At 43.7% G+C, this 22,988-nt stretch overlaps 1 protein-coding gene across 1 annotated transcript in view; it reads right to left on the bottom strand.

Annotated features, from left to right (window-relative positions):
- The window catches only part of MED12L (mediator complex subunit 12L), a 692,480-nt gene that overhangs the window by 123,621 nt on the left and 545,871 nt on the right, over positions 1 to 22,988 (bottom strand). Inside the window, exons 23-25 of the mRNA XM_040429951.1 lie at positions 11,155 to 11,275; positions 9,662 to 9,763; positions 3,127 to 3,240 (exon numbers count right to left, since the gene is read on the bottom strand). Coding sequence (XP_040285885.1) covers positions 3,127 to 3,240; positions 9,662 to 9,763; positions 11,155 to 11,275 — 337 coding nt within the window. The remainder of the gene's footprint in view (positions 1 to 3,126; positions 3,241 to 9,661; positions 9,764 to 11,154; positions 11,276 to 22,988) is intronic.

Below are 22,988 nucleotides of genomic sequence, written 5' to 3'. Positions count from 1 at the left end.
CAATTTGCTCATCTCTAGTCATATGCAATAAATGCCCCTTCTGGGGTCCTCACTAATCAAGTGAACAGGGGTCCACTAATTCCCACCCAATGAATTCTCCATATATAATACTTAAAGGGAACCTGTCATGTGGATATTTGATTATAATCTAACTAATTATATACAATCATTAACTACTAAAAAGTACCTTAGATGTATTCACTTACTGGTGTGACAGATGGTTACCTCATAATATACACACAAAGATGCCACATGCCACATGCTAATGAGCTGATTTGAGTCCAGCGTGATGTCATTGAGTCCAGCGTTTATTTAATTCAGAGATATAGCCACTCCCCTGCCCACCTGCTGCTGATTCATATGGAAAAAAACTGTCAATCAGCAGCAGGTAGGCGGGAAGAGTCAGGAACTCATGAATATTCAGGTCTCATCATTATGAGCTGGAGCTTTTCAATACAAGATGTTGGCAGATTGACTGGGTCAATTAAAGAAAGTGACCCAGCATTTTGCTAAGAAAATCAGTCACTTATTTATGTTGCCCTTAGTTAGGACACCATAAAACTGGTGACAGGTTCCCTTTAACTCCAAACATGTCTGCATACAAACGCAGCCACTTTCAACTGAAGTGTTTAGAGAACGTTGGAAATTTGCCAATGGTGGTTAGTTAATTTGCATGTATTTGTATAATGGGGCTTCAGAATGAATTTTACCGGTGGCCCTACGTACCCCAGTCCAGGGGCGCATTGGCCATAGACCTTACAGGGAAATTTCCCGTTGGGCTGATGCCCAGGGGGCCGTCTGAGTCCTCCTCATGGCCGGCCAGTGGAAGTTTTTGGGGATGTGTTTTGTGCTGCTGGCGGCAGTATTTTGTGATGGACTGTGGTATTTGGCTCTGTTATGGTGATATAATGTGCTGTAATATGGTATTGCTGGCCCTGACTACTTGTGTTAGCCCTGCCTTAAATCAATTTGGACCCGACTACAAAACTGGGCCACTTTTAGTACTTTTTCCAGAGCCACTTTAAGTTCCCAGCCCACCCCTGCCCCAGTCTGTCACTAATTCTGTACAAAATATAATATGGCCACATGCATGAGATGTGAGAGTGTATGCATTCTATTTTGTTGTAAAACTTGAGAACTGGATGCCTTGTTTTTTTTTGTTTAACCTAAGAAAAGATTAAAATGGCAGTCTTCTAAATCTTTTGGTGATTAAAAAACAATCCTTGCAAAAGGACAGATCTACACTTGCTTAAAGAGGACCCAGAAGGCCCCACAAACCCACCTAAATTAATGATATTTTGCCTGTGGATGAAAGTTTATAATTTTCAATATTTATCATCTAACAGTTACTTGGATCAGCTGCTCGGGAGACCAATCACATCTACTAACATCATGTCCTTTAACAGGTTTTCTTGTCTGAGCTATGGATGTGGATGTCACTTCAACAGCCCAGGATTGGAGAGGTGCTGTGGACAGAGCCAGAGTTACTCCTATCTCTAGCTAATCTCTAACTCCTGAATCCACCTCATCTAGGCTTGTGTTATTGAAACAAACAGTTCTGGCCCTATCTACAGTGAAAATTAGGTCCCCATCCATCAACCAAACCGTTAACCTGGTAAATGAAGTGACGTTGGCAGATACAGGATTTTCAGCAGAGGAGCATCAAGTGACCAGTTTCTCGAGTGGTCAAAATACACAACTTCACGACGGTAAGTATATTAGAATCTTTCTTTTCTTTTTTTTTAGGCAAGATATGAGTAATGCTTAAAAGCTATTGGCGACAATTAGAACTTCTCTTACTGTATACTTGCTATTTTATACACAGTACTAAAATTGTAATCTGTATTTTAATCACTGCATTTTTTCAGTCACCAACATTTCTGTAAACAGAACAGCCTCTTAAAGGGGTATTCTGTGGCTTAGATATTGATCACTTACCCTCAGGATAGGTCATCAATATCGGATTGGTGGTGGTCTGCCACCTGGAACTCCACCAATCAGTAGTTCGTGGCAGCTGCCAATGCAGAAAATTATACAGTGGACAAAGCCAGAAACAATGGGACTAGATGAAAGATGAGCTGCAGGAACCCAGAACAGCCACTACACAGTGGATGGAGTCTTCTGCTTTCAACTCCATCAACTGTATAGTTCTGTTACTGGCAGCTGCTCTGAACAGCTGACTGTTGTACCCCCACTTTCTGATATTGATGGCCTATACTGAGGACAAGTCCCAGATAATCCCTTTAAAATGTGAAACATTACTACTGACTGTAAGATATTCCCCATACTGTGTTTACTTAAAGGGGTTGTCCGGGTTCAGAGCTGAACCCGGACAAACCTCCATTTTCACCCAGGCAGCCCCCCTGACTTGAGCATCGGAGCAGTTCATGCTCCAATGCTCTCTTTTGCCCTGTGCTAAATCGTGCAGGGCAAAGGCTCTTTTGTTTACAATAACACACTGCCGGGCGGAGGCTTCCGCCCAGCAGTGTGTTCGGTGACGTCACCGGCTCTGATGGGTGGGCTTTAGCGCTGCCCTAGCCGTTTTAGTGACATCACCGGGCTCCCTGAGCAGCCGGAAGAAGAGGCTTCAGCTCGCCAACAAGAGACCCGGTACGTCACTGAGTATAAGAAAACAGTCACTTCCAGCTAAGAATTTCCCATATGAAAACGGGGCTTCAGAAATATGTGGCAAAGGTAGGACATGCATGTATGTAATATGTATGTCACTCTAGTACTATTACACCAATGTGCCCAATCCCGGACAACCCCTTTAACTGAGAAGACAAATAGTGGGTTACTAAATGCCTGAGGCTATGGTCACATTTGAGTGAGAGGCTCAATTGTAGAGCTGCCATTGCATAGTCTGTCATTTTAGACAGGAAAATGGCAGACACCTAGGTGGAACCTGCCAGACCCCAATATACATGTAAGTCAGCTGGGTCTGTTGGTACCACTGGTGTTGGTCATGTGATGAATCTGGCACTGCATTGGTGTTTCCATCTATAATGGAAAATGTAGTTTCTGATTGTAATTACTGCTAATATTACAAATATTATACTAACCAAAAGTATGATATGACAGAGTTGTACATTGCAATTGTATTAACTATGGCTTAGTGGAACATACCCAGCATCAGGATAGCCTTTAGGACTGCAAATATAGCTCCCACCTCAATGTTGTTGTGAGCAGCTGCCAAAAGATGTCTGTCACATGAAAAGCACAATCCAGGGGCAAGTTTCCCTAAAAAAAAGAAATTATATAAATGTTTGGTAAATATGCTTTTTAACAAAACATGTCCAGAAGCTAATATTATCTGAAAATGGAGATGAGGCTGAAACAGTCCTTTGTTGGGAGATCACTGCGAAGATAGATCAAAGCTAGAGACATCCAAGACACTTACATAAAATTCTATATTTTTATCCATGTAGCTCTTGGGTGTCTTTGTTGATACGGATACATGGATATGATGCATGGACATCTCTCAGATAAAATCTTACATTAGTGTGACCAGAGGCAGGCTCAGTTAGACGTAGGGGAACATGATAGGGGGTTACACATTGCTTTAGTGTTGCTTTTTAAAACTGCATTGAAATCTATCTAAATAAAAATGCATGCATTTTTAAAGCTGTTGCATTATTTTTTTTATAGGTGAAACATGTTAAATGAATGTGTTTCCCCACAAAAACGGCAAAGGCAATTACCACAGTGAATAAATATGTTTCACCTGTAAAGAAAAAAAGATCTCATGGTATAAACGCATGTATCAGTGAGAGCAATCAGTGAGAGCAATCTTATGAGAAGAGTTATTTTATGTCTATTTTTTGTAATTTAATTTATTTTTGCCTTTTACATGTAATAGCCTGTTCCTCCATTAGGGCACTTTAGTATTATTATTATGTTAGTTTATTTTTTCAAATGTTATCAACCCTTAGGAATCAATCCTCTTAAAGCAGCAATTGTCACTGTTGTCCCGGCAGAAGGGAGTAAAATAAAATTGGATCTGACACCTTTCCTGAAATGTCTGTAAATCTTTGTGTTATCAATAACATAATTATTGTGCATCTTTACTAAGAACTCTGTGTTTGCTGTATTGACTTTGCTTAGTGGTAGCTTATACTTGTGCCTGGCCTTAACTGAGTGATTAGGTGTTTGTATGTTCCACTCCTATTTTCATTCTTGTGTTGATGGTGTACTTTACAGATTTAAAGGGAACCTGTCATGTGGATATTTGATTATAATCTAACTAATTATATACAATCATTAACTACTAAAAAGTGCCTTAGATGTATTCACTTACTGGTGTGACAGATGGTTACCTCATAATATACACACAAAGATGCCACATGCCGTATGCTAATGAGCTGATTTGAGTCCAGCGTGATGTCAGTGAGTCCAGCGTTTATTTATTAACAGCTATAGCCACTCCCCTGCCCACCTGCTGCTGATTCATATGGAAAATAACTGTCAATCAGCAGCAGGTAGGCGGGAAGAGTCAGGAGCTCATGAATATTCAGGACTCATCATTATGAGCTGGAGCTTTTCAATACAAGATGTTGGCAGATTGACTGGGTCAATTAAAGAAAGTGACCCAGCATTTTGCTAAGAGAATCAGTCACTTATTTATGTTGCCCTTAGTTAGGACACCATAAAACTGGTGACAGGTTCCCTTTAAGAGGGCTGGTAAGGGTATTTGCACAGGGGAACAGGACACACTGGTGTTGAGTGTGTGAAAAAAATAATAGCAGCTAGTGCCCCCCCCCCCCCCCCTTCTGGAGAGGAGCTCGGGACAAGCAATTACAATCATAGATAAAGCCTGCAGAGGGAAACGGCCAAGAAAAATATGATAAAGGTGACATTGTTGTCAGGAATATTAGTATTACTCCCTGACACACACAATGGCTTTATCTGGCATATATTCTGGGTCTCACAAAAACATGGCTGACACCCTCTGACACCTCCTCTCCTGCTGCACTCTCTTATGGTGGATTTCAATTCACTCAAACCCCCCGCCCCAGCTGCAAACATGGTGGAGGAGTTGGTCTTCTCCTATCAGACACCTGCTCCTACAGCCCAACTCCACTGCCACCCTCCATTACGCTCACCTCATTTGAAGTACACTCTGTTCGCATCTACTCTACCTTCAAGTAGCCATTATTTACCACCCCCCAGGCCCAGCCACCATCTTTCTTGACCACTTTAACACCTGGCTACTACACTTTCTTTCTGCCAACATCCCCACTATCATCATGGGTGACTTTAACATCCCTATTGACACCTGCCACTCGGCCGCCTCTAAACTCCTGTCGCTCTCTTCCTCCTTCGGCCTATCACAGTGGTCTTCAGCTCCCACCCACATAGATGGTAACACTCTGGATCTTATCTTTACCCGCCTCTGCTCCCTATCTAACCTTTCTAATTTGCCTCTCCCCCTATCCGACCACAACCTACTCACCCTCTCTTCATTGGTCTCCTCTGCTGCTCCCCTGGTCCACACACTAGCACACACCCGCAGAAACCTTAAACATCTCGACTTTCGCTTGCTTTCTGACTCTCTTCTCCCACTCTCTACCATCTGTTCCCTCCAAGACCCAGATCCTGCCACCACCCTATATAACACCACAATAAGTACAGCTCTGGACACTGCTACCTCCCTCACACACAACAAAACCCGAAAAATTAATAGACAACCCTGGCACACCAACCTGACCAAAAAACTCAGACAAGCTTCTAGGGCTGCTGAGCGGCGATGGAAGAAATCCCATTCTAAAGATAATTTCACCGCATGCAAGCAATCCCTCCTCATATTCAAATCCTCACTTACTGATGCAAAACAGGCCTACTTCTCATCTCTCATATCTTCCCTGGCCCACTGCCCTAAACAACTTTTTAGCACTTTTAACTCCCTTTTCCGTCCCCCAGCGCCCCCACGCTCTCCTCTCTTCTCAGCTGAGGACTTTGCCAAATATTTCAAAAATAGCCTTCACTTGACCCATCTTCTTTGTCCAGTTATCGCCCCATATCACTTCTTCCGTATGCCTCAAAGCCACTTGAACAACACGTCCATTCTGAACTGTCCTCTCACCTCTCCTCCTGCTCCCTCTTTGACCACTTACAATCTGGCTTCCGACCCCACCACTCGACTGAGACTGCCCTTACCAAAGTCACCAATGACCTACTGACAGCCAAAACCAAGAAACAATACTCTGTCCTCCTTCTCCTTGACCTGTCCTCTGCCTTCGACACTGTTGACCACTCCCTTCTGTTGAAAACTCTCTCATCTCTTGGCATCACTGACCTGGCCCTCTCCTGGATCACATCATACCTCACAGACCAGACGTTTAGCGTCTCCCACTTCGGCACCACCTCCTCGTCTCATTCCCTCTCTGTTGGTGTCCCGCAAGGCTCTGTCCTGCTCTTCTCTATCTACACTTTTGGCCTGGGACAGCTCATAGAGTCCCATGGCTTTCAGTATCACTCCTACGCTGACGACACACAAATCCACCTCTCTGGTCCAGACATCACCACCATACTATTAAGAATCCCACAATGTCTATCTTCTATATCATCCTTCTTCGCCTTTCGCATGGATAAAACAGAATTCATAATCTTTCCCCCATCATGCTCAACCCCCCCAACAGACCTATCTATCACGACCAATGGCTTCACACTCTCCCCGGTCAACCAAGTCCGCTGCCTTGGAGTGACCTTGGATTCTGCCCTCTCCTTCAGACCGCACATCCAAGCCATTTCCATCACCTGCCACCTCCAACTCAAAAACATCTCCTGCATCCGTGCTTTCCTTAACTTTGAATCTGCAAAAATGCTTGTACATGCCTTCATTATCTCCCGCCTAGACTACTGCAACACTCTTCTCTGTGACCTTCCATCTAGCACTCTCGCACCCCTCCAATCTATCCTCAACTCTGCTGCCCGACTAATCCACCTCTCACCCTATTACTCCTCTGCCTCTCCCCTGTGCCAATCCCTTCACTGGCTCCCCATTGCCCAGCGAATTCACTTCAAAGTACTAACAAACATACAAGGCCATCCAAACCTGTCCCCTGCCTACATCTCTGAGCTACTTTCCCGATACACCCCCACATGCACTCTCCGATCCTCACAAGACCTCCTTCTCTCCTCTTATCGCCTCTTCCCACAATCGACTCCAAGATTTCTCCCGTGCATCCCCCATACTCTGGTACTCGCTACCCCAACATATCAGACTCTCACCTACAGTGGAATCCTTCAAAAGAAACCTGAAAACCCACCTCTTCAGACAAGCCTACAACCAGTGACCCTGCTGCCTCTATACCGCCGTGACCAACTTCACCCGCACCTACTGTGTCCTTCTCCCATACCATGTAGATTGTAGGCCCTCTCTCCTTCTGTACCAGTTTGTAACCCGTCTTGTTTATGATTAGTGCAATTGTCTGTATTATGTATGTATACCTCTTCTCATATGTACAGCGCTATGGAATGAATGTCGCTTTAATAATAAATAATAATAATAGTCCACAAACTAAATAACCCCTAATGCATTTATTTAGTTGTATTCCTGAGGAAGAAAGATGCGTTCCAGAGCACGTTCTCTGCTGGATACATAAATTTTCTATCTATTGTAACACCAAAGGATTGATTTACAGAATAAGAATGCCCATTATACTTATATCATAGTCTTTGTAATGAATTAAAAGATCTTGGGGTACTCACCTCTATCCCCCCGCTGTGCATCCGCAAATGGATTGAGAGGACTACTGAGCATGTGCACACAAAGGAGAGGACTCCAGAAGTCCTCACAATGCATTATACTGATGGTTTGTGAGCATGCAGTGGGTGAAGGGGGTGAGTATTAAGACAAAAGCTATAGATCCCATTTCCAAAGCAGCCTCCTTTAGAATGCCTTCAACTATACTTAGGGGTTCACATACCCAACCAACATTTTAACATTGGGAAGTGTCAGCATATTAAGAGAAGGTGGGTTCTACAGCTACAAAATACATAGTACTGTAAAAAAAAAATCTAACTCTATATGATTATTGTTCACATGTTAAATATACAGTACTATTATAAGTGGGAAAAATACATTTTGGCTCCTGATAAATCACCTGTCCATTTATCTTAGGTTTGCCTCCATCAATATATTAAAACATTTGAAAGTGGTCATACAAAACCTGTCAGGACCATGGTACATTAACGTGTACTTGACAAAAGTGCATTCCATTTTTTACTAGGGATGTCATAAAACAGAAACCTCATGTAGAGATAATTGCACTTTTATGAAGCAATATAAAAAATTGAACTTGTCACTTTTGTCTAACTACACACATATGAAAGTCTCCATGATAAACAAATTGCATATGATCCAATAAATCTTCTCTTAAGTAAGTTTTAGGAAGTATCAGCAAGCTTGCAAGGTGTTCCACTTCTGATGACATTTGAGAATCTGGACCCTTATGACTAAATTCAGTGCCCCCTAGTTGATGAAGCACCTTCTAGTTGATGAGTCAACTAGGGAAGTACGTTTTGATCCTAATCTGCACACGCATTTCTCCAGCTGCACAAATCACTAGTTTAGCAACATAGCTGACTCACATGGACTCTGACCAGTCATAAGGCCCAGGTGTCTACCTGGTAAGACCCCAGTAGAAAGAGGTTGAGAAGTCTTGGTATGAGGTGTAGGCATGGGTAAGGTCTAGGACCGTCCCATCCACAGTAGCCTTGGCTATTGCAGAAATAACGGCAGGCAGAAGCGCATATAAAATTTGCAGAAATCTCAAACTTGTTTATCTCTCTGTAGGAGGGCATTGTAAACTTAAAATGTTATATAACATATTCACATGTACACAGGCTTGGCAATTGCACTCTCTCAATATTAGGGCAAAATATTTGTGACAGCTAAAGTCTCTTAAAGTCTCTTATAGCTATATATATATATACAGTCAAAAAGTCCCATGGGAAACCTCCCTGATCCAAAGGTGATGTTATAGGCCTCTCCAGGCCTCAAGTGCCTTAGGTCGGGTTTTCTTTCTCTTGCAGCTCCACTCTACTGCATCTCCTGGCTCCAGTAGTAAATTGCCATAATATGACCTCTCCTCAAAGTAAATTGTTCCAATGGGCTGCATGGGCCACATGTGAGCATGGCAGCACTAACCCTTGTCTTCCCGAGTGCCTCTTCTTCCCATGGATCCAGTTCCATTACCTGGCACTTTGGAGAGGAGGGTGACTTTGTTTCATTCCACACTCTGCATCAGCCTGTTCGCCACTGGACATTCCTGCAGCTATGTGATCTGCAGCCATGTCCTCTTTAAGGGTGCTTCAGCAGGAGGTAGACCCCTCTCCTCCTCTCTAACTCTCTCCAAGTGTCACAGGTTGCCCAATCTCAGCAGCCTACCTTCCAGTTTTGGGACTATGAAATGGAAAGGCTGCACCTACAGATTTGCTGAACATGTTTCTCGTCTGGTCTTGTTGTGTGGCAGGAGATTTCAAATGGCTCAATGCAAATGGGTATAAAATATGACTATTTTTAGCTGTGTGTGTTATATTGGAGGTTTTTTTATGGCAGAACTATATTTCACTATTACACATACGGCCATAGTCCGCACAATTTATCTTTTAGGCAATCTGTTTTTAAAATTTGCCTTAATTTAAAGAACAAACTCACCATTTGTCATTCCATATGTGCTGATCTTTGGTGTTCTCAGCAGATGTAAAAGGAGGCGACATGTCATTCTGGCACCTGGTTCAGCATCTGGATCCCCACAAGCTATAATAAAAAGCTCCATTATTAAGCATGTACCGGTAGTATTCATGGAGGGTGAGTACACTATCAGCACAGTGCATCATTTTATCAAGTGTAATCAAAGCTTTCTTGTATCAACAGTATATTTCACTATCAACTTTGTTGAATAAAAGCCCAAATGAGCAGGGATTTAAATGAAAGGTGCATCTTTTCCTACAAAATTATTTATCAGTCTTCTCAGCTCCTCTTGCTCTATAACATGCAGCCTTCAGATTTCAATATGACAATTTTGCTTTACATGCTTAAAATGTACATTTAGATTAGAATCTTAAATAGATGACCCAATAAAGCAGATTAGTTAGGTCTTCTATGCTGCCCTATCTGTACACATCCATATACACTAAAGAATTACATTGAATTCCTCCACCATAGCCTATCTAATGCTAAGCTGTCAATTACTCAGTTTGGGTGGAGCAGCATGGCTTATAGGCTTTCTAGATCTGCCCTAGAAGTATTTAAATAACTAGCACCGAGGGGACAGGCAAAGTCATAGTCCAAGGACAGGCCGAGGTCAGAGACAGCATAATTCATCCAATCCAATGATCAGTCCAAAAGTCAGGGCAGGAAGCACAAAGTCAACACGAGCGTCAAGCAGAGGTCAGGTCAGGCAGCTGAGAGTCAAATCTGGAAAAATGGCAAAGGTCAAGTACGAGAGGTCAGAACGAAATAAAGTGCACATTTGCAGGGACTAGTAAGCTAGAATACCAATTGCTCATGCACTCTCCTACAGGGGAAGCTGCCTAAAATACCTTAGGAAGGTTAGTCATAGGCTGGACAGATTAGGTTGTGAGCAGATTGGTCCTTTAAAAGCCTTAGGTAGCTATCACACCCTAGGGCAAACTTAGGCACTGCAGGCAAGAGGAGCAGGTTGCAGCCAGGGTGGAGTGAAGGGAACAGCACCACTTTGGCAGCCATGTCCTCTGAGAAGAAACAAGAAGACACCGACAAGCATTGACTGCTAGAGCACTGGAGTGATATAAGTGTTCTGGAGGCCCTGTCTGCTGGTAGCAGAGAGGCCACAGACCACCAGCATCACATTCACCCTTATCTTTATGAATTAAGATTGTGGCTGCATTCTCAGTACCTGCACTGAGCACCAAGAGAGCTTGTCCCGTTCCTGGGAATTTCCACTGAGAGAAAACTCCACAAATTATTTTAACACATTCTAGGACATATTGCTCATGACTACAAGATATTTGATTGTGAAGGCTTTCTTTGAATATCTCTTTCCTGATATCAGGGGCAAGTGTACAAAACAGAGAACATATAGAGGTAAAAATGCCTACAGGCTATTCCACTAATAAATTATATTTGTGGAGTCATCCATCCTACGCCATGTTACTCAAGAATGCTACCTGCAGCCAGTAGAGATGGAAGAGCAACGTGCTGAACCACATCTTCCAATGAAAAGCAATACCGTGCAATTAGAACAGCAACAAAAGTGGCCAGAGAGTCATGAAATGAGAGATCACTAACCTAGAAAACAAAAGGGAGAACAAAATAAACAGGTATTCCATATAGAAGAGACACATTTAACATATTATCATGAACCACATTTTTACCACATAAAGGTTAGGTACAACAGACTGGGAAACCACATAAAGGTTAGGTACAACAGACTGGGAAACCACATAAAGGTTGGGTACAACAGACTGGGAATACAGATTCATACTGATTGTGTGCAATATAAACAGTAAATCTGCCCGTGTAAAGGTTCCGTCGATCACCCAATGAACAAGCAAAATGCTCGTTTATTGGGTGAGCCTATCATTTGTGCAGGCACGTAAGTTATCGTTTCTGGCCAGCAGATCGTGCAGTCTGCCCAGAAACAAAACCGATGTATGAGGACAAGTGATCACAATAGCGATCCCTCATCCTGATACTGTGGAGGAGATCACTGCATGTAAATACAGTGCTTTACCTTCACTTAAAGAGCAGCTGACTGTCGGGAAGGAACGCTTCCTTCCCAACAGTCTGCTGTTCATCTGCGGCTTGTAAATGTGCCTTTAGTCTGTTTCTGGGAGTAAGATAAGGTGGTGTCATATATCTTCTATATAAAAAGAATCTTCATATGAAAGAGAGGGGAAAAAAAATAAAAAAATAAAAATTATATTATCCTTAAGGCCCCCTGCACACGATCAGGATTTGCGTGCGGAAAATCCGCACCGTAGGTCATGTCCATTGTATTCTATGAGAATTTGAAATTCTCAATGCACACGATGCGGATTTTTTCCGCGCGGATTTTGACCTGCGGTGCGGATTTTAAAATCCGCGACATGTCAATTTTTTTTTTTTTTCCTGACCGGATTTTCTTCATTCACTTAGTAAAATCCGCATGTGAAAAATCCGCACCGAAACCGCACCAAATCCGCACTCAAATCCGCATGCAAATCTGCACCAATTGATGCGGATTGACCGCACAGATTTGCCTGCGAACACCTGCGGATTTCAGTGCGGATGCTCCGCACATGAATCCTAAACGTGTGCATGTACCCTTAGGCGGACATAATCGCCTCTAAGTTCTTTTTATTGAGCATCTTAATTTGATTTATGCAAGCAGTGAAACAAAGGGACAATTGTATATGCAAAAATATATAATCCTTTATTATAAAAACAAAGACTATAAAATCAATACAATTGCAAAACAAATTATGAAGTTACAAAATAATACCCAAAATGTACCACATGGTGGTGCTAACAAACCCCTATCTGATCAACACAGTGTGACTTAGTGATTTATGACAACCAGTGTCATTATTTAAAAAAAAAGACTCATATACCAAGAGAAACTTAGGATCTTCTGTTTATCAAACAGGCTATAACAATAAAACACGGATTATACAGGAAAATAACTGTTATCCCTTGACTCTGTTTTCCTATTACCAATCAAAAATATATGATATTAATATGATAAAATATTCAGTTCGGCAATCAAACTATGGAAAATAACTTTCCAAGGGCTTAGTCCTTTTTTCAAATAATGTCAGATCTTCCATTAACAATATGCATCTTTGCTAAGAGAATAATCATCATTATGGAGGCATCTAACACTATATATTCCCACAGTATGGGGACTTTTGGCTATATACCGAGAGAAATATCTTATTAATATCATGAGTAGTAAACAAAATATATGTTACCGGGTCAAGGGTAGACACAGTTCAGATGGGACCAGTTCTCAAGAACTTTCCTAGTAATCCAAAAATAATCCAAGTTTCTTCTGGTAAAGTTTTTCTTTTTGAGTTTCTTTTGGTCTTGATTGAATGGATGGATGGATCAATGGATCTCCCTTGCTGCTCCGCGCACAAGTATTTATCCCCCCCCCCCCTTATCTAAGAATCATCCCCTTTAGATTAGGGATTTCCAATCAGGTAAGGTGGGTGTATTTGCATGCTAATAACACCATGATGTCATATTAACTCCTAATATTGCATAAAACAAATAATCAAATAATATAATATTGTCCATCTGCCTCCAGATGGCACTGTGGTACTGCAGATAAACATCATAACTTTTAAGCATTAAAACTAAATATCTAATAATACGTTCACATGACCTTCTTAACCTTTTTAATATACATTATTGAGGAAGGTCTTTTCCTGACATTTTTAATTACCTATATCCTGGACTTGTTGGAGTCATTGTCTTCTCCTATTTTTTTTAAAATATATGTTGACTTGATAAAAATGTTATATAACGGTTTGATGCTTGGCATCGGAACTTGTACATTTCACTTTTCTACATCCATGAATAACTATTGTTTTGAAATAACATTTACTCTTCTCAGAAATCCAATTAACATAAACTTACTTCAATGTTTCTGCACCTTCTACAATACATTCTAAATGATAAATACATGGTATAATATCTAAATAAATCGATACATTGTTACACATGGATAACACATTATATGAATTATTGGTTAAAATATGTTGTAAACTAAATATACCATACAGAGATATATATAATATAATTATGAATATATATATTGAACCTCATACAGCAGGTGTGCCTCAAGGATTAGAGTTTACGTAAAAGTTTGGGTTTGGTGTTCGGCGATTTTTATGGCGCTTTTTGAAAGGCTGCAAAGCAGCCAATCAACAAGCGTCATACTACTTGCCCCAAAAGGCCATCACAGCCATGCCTACTATTGGCATGGCTGTGATTGGCCAACTGCAGCATGTGACTCAGCCTCTATTTAAGCTAGAGTCACGTAGCGCCGCCCGTCACTCTGCTCGGATTAGTGTAGGGAGAGGCTGCAGCTGCTGTGAAGGAGAGATCAGGGAGAAATCTTATCAAGAACTGTTTTTTGTACTCAGCGATCTACAGCAAATGTGTTTTGTGGGTGCAGTGCACAATTTTTTTAAGCCTGCCCTGAGCCAACTACTACTGAAAACAAACTTTTTTTCTTCAGTTAGTCAATATCAATACATAATCGGCAGCCATTTTATGCAACGATAGTGCACAAGCACAGGCTATCTGCATGTCTGCAAGTCCAGAAATACAGCTTTTTGCTTACTGGGGTTAAAAAAATACATCTGTTAAATATAAGGCACATCTGGGATTACACGTGCATAAGTGATTGTCACATTTAGGCCAGAAATACGGCTTTGGCATACTGGGGTGAAAAAAGCCTCTAATATATTGCATATCTGGGATTACACGTGCATAAGTGATTGTCACATTTAGGCCAGAAATACGACTTTTTGGTTACTGGGGTGAAAAAACCCTTTAATATACTGCACATCTGGGATAAGACGTGCATAAGTGAGTGTCACATATAGGCCAGAAATACGGCTTTTTGGTTACTGGGGTGAAAAAATCCTCTAATATACTGCACATCTGGGATAAGACGTGCATAAGTGAGTGTCACATTTAGGCCAGAAATACGGCTTTTTGGTTACTGGGGTGAAAAAAGCCTCTGATATATACTGCACATCTGGGATTAGACGTGCATAAGTGACTGTCACATTTAGGCCAGAAATACGGCTTTGTGCTTACTGGGGTGAAAAAACCCTCTAATATACTGCACATCTGGGATTAGAGGTACATAAGTTACTGGAAAATTTAGGCCACAAATACCGCTGTCCTATCGAGTAAAAAAAAATAATTGAGTGCAATACTCTACATCAGGGTTTTTATTGGCAATTAATTATTTTTAACAGACTTAACCACTTTTTACTTTGCTTTGTGAACGCTAACTATGAGGCAAACATCTAATTTGGGACGCCGTCGTGGTGGTGGTGTTGGTGGAGCCTCTGGTGCAGAGAGAGGACGTGGCCGTTCTGCCACAGCTACACGTCCAACTGAAACTACTACCTCAGGTCCCAGTAGCCGCCAGAATCTACAGCAATATTTGGTCGGGCCTAATGCCGTTCTAAAGATGGTAAGGCCTGAGCAAGTACAGGCACTAGTCAATTGGTTGGCCGACAGTGGATCCAGCACGTTCACATTATCTCACACCCAGTCTTCTGCAGAAAGCGCACAGGTGGCGCCTGAAACCCATGCCCATCAGTCTGTCACATCACCCCCGTGCATATCGGGGAACCTGTCTGAGTCTCAAGTCATGCAGCAGTCTCTTATGCTGTTTGAAGATTCTGCTGGCAGGGTTTCCCAAGGGTATCCACCTAGCCCTTCCCCAGGGGTGGAAGACATAGAATGCACTGACGCACAACCACTTATGTTTCCTGATGAGGACATGGGAATACCACCTCAGCACGTCTCTGATGATGACGAAATACAGGTACCAACTGCTGCGTCTTTCTGCAGTGTGCAGACCGAAAAGGAGGTCAGGGAGGAAGACTGGGTGGAAGACGATGCAGGGGACGATGAGGTCCTAGACCCCACATGGAATGAAGGTCATGCCACAGACTTTCAGAGTAAAAGTGGAAGCAGGGTGCAAAAGCAGAGCAGCAGTCGCCAAAACAGTTTGCCTGCTACTGGCCACCGTCACCAGGGACCGAGCACACCAAAGGCAGCTTCAAGGAGTTCCCTGGCATGGCACTTCTTCATACAATGTGCTGACGACAAGACCCGAGTGGTTTGCACGCTGTGCCATCAAAGCCTGAAGCGAGGCATTAACGTTCTGAACCTTAGCGCAACCTGCATGACCAGGCATCTACATGCGAGACACGGGCTGCAGTGGAGTAAGCACCTTCAAAACCAAGAAAGGGCTCAGGCCCCTCCTGCTCCCTCTTCTGCTGCTGCCTCGGCCTCTTCCTCCACCTCTGGAGGAACGTTGGCACCTGCCGCCCAGCAAACAGAGGATGTGCCACCAACAATACCACCTCAGTCACCAAGCATCTCCACCATGTCACACGGAAGCGTTCAGCTCTCCATCTCACAAACCTTTGATAGAAAGTGTAAATTCCCACCTAGCCACCCTCGATCCCTGGCCCTGAATGTCAGCATTTCTAAACTACTGGCCTTTGAAATGCTGTCATTCAGGCTGGTTGAGACGGACAGCTTCAAACAGCTCGATTGCTGTCCCACAGTACGTCGTTCCCAGCCGCCACTACTTCTCCAGGAGAGCCGTGCTCTCCCTGCACAACCAAGTATCGGATAAAATCAAGTGTGCAATGCGCAACGCCATCTGTGGCAAGGTCCACCTAACCACAGATACATGGACCAGTAAGCACGGCCAGGGACGCTATATCTCCCTAACTGCACACTGGGTAAATGTAGTGGCGGCTGGGCCCCAGGCGGAGAGCTGTTTGGCGCACGTCCTTCTGCCGCCAAGGATCGCAGGGCATCATTCTTTGTCTCCTGTTGCCTCCTCTTCCTACTTGGCTTCCTCCTCCTCTTCTACCACCTCCTCATCCGGTCAGCAACAGACCTTCACCACCAACTTCAGCACAGCCAGGGGTAAACGTCAGCAGGCCATTCTGAAACTGATGTGTTTGGGGGACAGGCCCCACACCGCGCAGGAGTTGTGGCGGGGTAGAGAACAACAGACTGACGAGTGGTTGCTGCCAGTAAGCCTCAAGCCCGGCCTGGTGGTGTGCGATAATGGGCGAAATCTCGTTGCAGCTCTGGGACTAGCCGGTATGACGTACATCCCTTGCCTGGTGCATGTGCTGAATTTGGTAGTGCAGAAATCCATTCACAACTACCCCGACATGTCTGAGCTGCTGCATAAAGTGCGGGCCATCTGTGCGCGCTTCTGGCGTTCTCAACCTGCCGCTGCTCGGCTATCTGCTCTACAGCGTAACTTCGGCCTTCCCGCTCACCACCTCATATGCGACGTGCCCACCAGGTGGAACTCCACCTTGCACATGCTGGATAGACTGTGCGAGCAACAGCAGGCCATAGTGGAGTTTCAGCTGCAGCACGCACGGGTCAGTCGCACTGCGGAACAGCACCACTTTACCACCAATGACTGGGCCTCTATGTGAGACCTGTGTGCCCTGTTGCGCTGTTTCGAGTACTCCACCAACATGGCCAATGGCAATGACGCCGTTATCAGCGTTACAATACCACTTCTATGTCTCCTTGAGAAAACACTTAGGGCGATGATGGAAGAGGATGTGGCCCAGGACGAGGAGGAGGAAGAGGGTTCATCTCTAACACTTTCAGGCCAGTCTTTTAGAAGTAGCTCAGAAAGAGGATTTTTGCAACAGCAGAGGCCAGGTACAAATTTGACCAGCCAGGGCCCACTACTGGAGGACGAGGAGGAGGAGGATGGGGATGAAGCATGTTCACAGTGGGGTGGCATCCAACGCAGCTCGGGCCCATCACTGGTGCATCGCTGGGGGGATACGGAGGACGCAGACGATACGCCTCCCACAGAGGACAGCTTGTCCTTACCTCTGGGCAGCCTGGCACACATGAGCAACTACATGCTGCAGTGCCTGCGTAACGACTGCAGAGTTGCCCACATTTTATTGTGTGCTGACTACTGGGTGGCCACCCTGTTGGATCCCCGTTACAAAGACAATGTGCCGTCCTTAACCCCTTAAGGACCGGGCTCATTTTCACCTTAAGGACCAGGCCATTTTTTGGAAATCTGACCAGTGTCACTTTAAGTGCTAATAACTTTAAAACGCTTTGACTTATCCAGGCCATTCTGAGATTGTTTTTTCGTCACATATTGTACTTCATGACACTGGTAAAATGAAGTCAAAAAAATTATTTTTTTTTTGCACAAAAAAATACCTAATTTACCAAAAATTTGGAAAAATTAGCAAATTTCAAAGTTTCAGTTTCTCTACTTCTGTAATACATAGTAATACCCCAAAAAATTGTGATGACTTTACATTCCCCATATGTCTACTTCATGTTTGAATTATTTTGGGAATGATATTTTATTTTTTGGGGATGTTATAAGGCTTAGAAGTTTAGAAGCAAATCTTGAAATTTTTCAGAAATTTACAAAAACTCAATTTTTAGGGACCAGTTCAGGTCTGAAGTCGATTTGCGAGGCTTACATAATAGAAACCACCCAAAAATGACCCAATCTAAGAAACTACACCCCTCAAGGTATTCAAAACTGATTTTGCATACATTATTAACCCTTTAGGTGTTGCACAAGAGTTATTGGCAAATGGGGAGGAAATTTGAGAATTTAATTTTTTTGTCAAATTTTTCATTTTAACCCATTTTTTCCACTAACAAAGCAAGGGTTAACAGCCAAACAAGATTGTATCTTTATTGCCCTGACTCTGCCGTTTACAGAAACACCCAATATGTGGCCGTAAACTACTGTACGGCCACACAGCGGGGCGTAGAGTGAAAGGTGCGCCGTATGGTTTTTGGAAGGCTGATTTTTATGGACTGGTTTTTTGACACCATGTCCCATTTGAAGCCCCCTGATGCACCCCTAGAGGAGAAACTCCCTAAAAGTGACCCCATCTAAGAAACTACACCCCTCAAGGTATTCAAAACTGATTTTACATACGTCGTTTACCCTTTAGGTGTTGCACAAGAGTTATTGGCAAATGGGGATGAAATTTGAGAATTTCATTTTTTTGCCTAATTTTCAATTTTAACCCATTTTTTCCACTAACAAAGCAAGGGTTAACAGCCAAACAAGACTGTATCTTTATTGCCCTGACTCTGATGTTTACAGAAACACCCCATATGTGGCCGTAAACTACTGTACTGGCACACAGCGGGGCGCAGAGTGAAAGGTGCGCCGTTTGGTTTTTGGAAGGCTGATTTTGCTGGACTGTTTTTTTGACACCATGTCCCATTTGAAGCCCCCCTGATGCACCCCTAGAGTAGAAACTACATAAAAGTGACCCCATCTAAGAAACTACACCCTTCAAGGTATTCAAAACTGATTTTACAAACGTTGTTAACCCTTTAGGTGTTGCACAAGATTTAATGGAAAATAGAGACACAATTTCAAAATTTCAAATTTTTGGCAGATTTTCCATTTTAATATTTTTTTTCCAGTTACAAAGCAAGGGTTAACAGCCAAACAAAACTCATTATTTATGGCCCTGATTCTGTAATTTACAGAAACACCCCATATGTGGTCGTAAACAGCTGTACGGGCACACGGCAGGGCGCAGAAGGAAAGGAATGCCATACGGTTTTTGGAAGGCAGATTTTGCTGGACTGGTTTTTTTGACACCATGTCCCATTTGAAGCCCCCCTGATGCACCCCTAGAGTGGAAACTCCGAAAAAGTGACTCCCTTTTAGAAACTACGGGATAGGGTGGCAGTTTTGTTGGTACTAGTTTAGGGTACATATGATTTTTGGTTGCTCTATATTACACTTTTTGTGCAGCAAGGTAACAAGAAATAGCTTTTTTGGCACGTTTTTTTTTTTGTTATTTACAACATTCATCTGACAGGTTAGATCATGTGGTAATTTTATAGAGCAGGTTGTCACGGACGCGGCGATACCTAATATGTATACATTTTTTTTATTTATGTAAGTTTTATACAATAACTTCATTTTTAAAACCAAAAAAATGTTTTAGTGTCTCCATAGTCTAAGAGCCATAGTTTTTTCAGTTTTTGGGCGATTATCTTGAGTAGGGTCTCATTTTTTGCGGGATGAGATGACGGTTTGATTGGCACTATTTTGGGGTGCATATGACTTTTTGATCGCTTGCTATTACACTTTTTGTGATGTAAGATGGCAAAAAATGGCTTTTTTTACACTGTTTTTATTTTAATTTTTTTACGGTGGTCATCTGAGGGGTTAGGTCATGTGATATTTTTATAGAGCCGGTCGATACGGACGCGGCGATACCTAATATGTATACTTTTTTTTTATTTATGTAAGTTTTACACAATGATTTCATTTTTGAAACAAAAAAAAATCATGTTTTAGTGTTTCCATAGTCTAAGAGCCATAGTTTTTTCAGCTTTTGGGCGATTATCTTGAGTAGGGTCTCATTTTTTGCGGGATGAGATGACGGTTTGATTGGTACTATTTTGGCGTACATGCGACTTTTTTGGGAAGTAAGGTGGGCAAAATTTCAATTTTCTCTTAGTTTTTATTTTTTTATTTTTATGGCGTTCACCGTGCGGGGAAAGTAACATGACCATTTTATAGATCAGGTCGTTACGGACGCGGCGATACCTAATATGTGTAGTTTATTTTATTTTTTTAATTTTTATTCAGTGATAAATGTTTTTTTTTTTTTTATCTTAACTTTTTTCACTTTTTTTTACATTTTTTTGACCCAGACCCGCTTGGTTCTTGAAGATCCAGTGGGTCTGATGTCTGTATAATACAGTACAGTACAATATATATTGTTCTGTACTGTATTTTACTTACACTGAACAGATCTATGCTTTCAGCATAGATCTGTTTAGCACCATGGACAGCAGGACGCCTGTTGCCATGGGAACCCTCCCCGTCTGCTCAGAACTTCGCAGACGGGGAAGGGTAAGCACGGGGCTGAGGGGGGCTCTCTGGGGGCTCTCTCCCTCTCCATCGGGGGGCTGCAAAGGCACAGCAGCCCCCCGATGGAGAGGGAGGGAGCTCCCTGACCGATGACAGTTAACTTTTTCCATACAGCGGTCCGTACGGACCGCGGTATGGAAAGGGTTAAACGGCTGACATCTGCACAGATGTCAGCCGTTTATACCAGGGTGCCAGCAATGTGCTGGCACCCTGGTATACCCACTAGAAGCCAACGATCGTTCATGGGGAGGCGGGCGGGGGATCGCGATCCCGCCTGCCGCACCGCCCGCCTCCCGCAACGCCCCCACCGCATGCGACACCCCCCCGCACCACCCGCTGGCATCAAATCATGCACGGGTGCAGGGGGGGTGAAAAATATAGATTTTAGCCACTCTAAAGTTTCTGATCGCCGCGGTCAGGGACCGCGGGGATCAGAAACTGCAAAAAGCGCAGCAAACCGCAGGTCTGAATTGACCTGCGGTTTGCTGCGATCGCCGACACGGGGGGGTCACATGACCCCCCCCTGGCGTTGTCACAGGATGCCGGCTGAAGGATTTCAGCCGAAATCCCGTTCCGTTTAACCCCTCGAGCGCCGGAATACAGATTTTAAGTCAGGACGTACCGATACGTCCTGTGTCCTTAAGGACTCGGGAAATAGGGCGTACCGGTACATCCTATGTCCTTAAGGGGTTAATTCCCTCACTGGAGCGTGATCGGAAGATGCGCGACTACAGGCGCACGCTGGTAGATGCGCTCCTGAGAGCATTCCCGACTGACGCCGGGGAACAAGTGGAAGCACAAGGCGAAGGCAGGGGAGGAGGAAGAGGTCGCCAACGCAGCTGTGTCAGCGCCAGCACCTTAGAAGGCAGGGTTAGCATGGCCGACATGTGGAAAAGCTTTGTCACCTCGCCGCAACAACCGGCCCCAACTGCTGATATGCAGCGTGTTAGCAGCAGGCAGCATTTGAACACATACTGACTGATGGTTCTGCCCCATTCAACTTCTGGGTCTCCAAATTGTCCACATGGCCAGAGCTTGCCCTGTATGCCTTGGAGGTGCTGGCCTGCCCTGCAGCCAGTGTACTCTCTGAACGTGTATTTAGCACAGGAGGAGGCGTCATTACAGACAGACGTAGCCGCCTGTCCACAGCCAAAGTGGACAAGCTCACGTTCATTAAAATGAACCAGGCCTGGATCCCACAAGACTTATCTGTACCTTGTGCAGAATAGACAGTTCTAACAGCCTCAACCATCCATCCTTGTACTCAAGTGCACTTATTCAATTTTTTTTTTATATGTCCCAATATTTTGGGGGATACCCCTATGTAAAAATGCAAAATAACACACATCTGTGTTGGCTACCTGTTCCTCGTTCGCCGCTTCCACCTAGACCGCCACGTGAGCCTACACGGCCACATCCACCCATTCACTGCCTCCTCAACCTCTTCCTCCTACATCATTCCTAATTTTTATGTTCTTTTATGTTTTTTTTATTCATTTCCCTATCCACATTTGTTTGCAGAGCATTTGCCATGCTTTCAAGCACATTTTGCTGTCTTTTGCAGCCCTCTAGCATTTTCCATGACATTTTTATAGCCATTTTAGTGCTCAAACGTTCGGGTCCCATTGACTTTAACCACCTCCGGACCGCCGAGATTTCCTGTGAACGCGCGCACACAGGCGCGCGCGCTCACAGGAACGGACGGTAAGAGAGTTGATCTCCAGCCTGCCAGCGGCGATCGTTCGCTGGCAGGCTGGAGATGTGTTTTTTTTAACCCCTAACAGGTATATTAGTCGCTGTTTTGATAACAGCGTCTAATATACCTGCTACCTGGTCCTCTGGTGGTCCCCTATGTTTGGATCGACCACCAGAGGACACAGGTAGCTCAGTAAAGTAGCACCAAGCACCACTACACTACACTACCCCCCCCCCCCCCCGTCACTTATTAACCCCTTATTAGCCCCTGATCACCCCTGATCACCCCATATAGACTCCCTGATCACCCCCCTGTCATTGATTACCCCCCTGTCATTGATCACCCCCCTGTAAAGCTCCATTCAGATGTCCGCATGATTTTTACGGATGCACTGATAGATGGATCGGATCCGCAAAACGCATCCGGACGTCTGAATGAAGCCTTACAGGGGCGTGATCAATGACTGTGGTGATCACCCCATATAGACTCCCTGATCACCCCCTTGTCATTGATTACCCCCCTGTCATTGATTACCCCCCTGTAAAGCTCCATTCAGATGTCCGCATGATTTTTACGGATGCACTGATAGATGGATCGGATCCGCAAAACGCATCCGGACGTCTGAATGA

Source organism: Bufo bufo, chromosome 4 (assembly GCF_905171765.1).
Source record: "Bufo bufo chromosome 4, aBufBuf1.1, whole genome shotgun sequence".
NCBI lineage: Eukaryota > Metazoa > Chordata > Amphibia > Anura > Bufonidae > Bufo > Bufo bufo.
The sequence above is the reverse complement of the archived record's forward strand: the minus strand, read 5'-3'. Positions and strand labels throughout refer to the sequence as shown.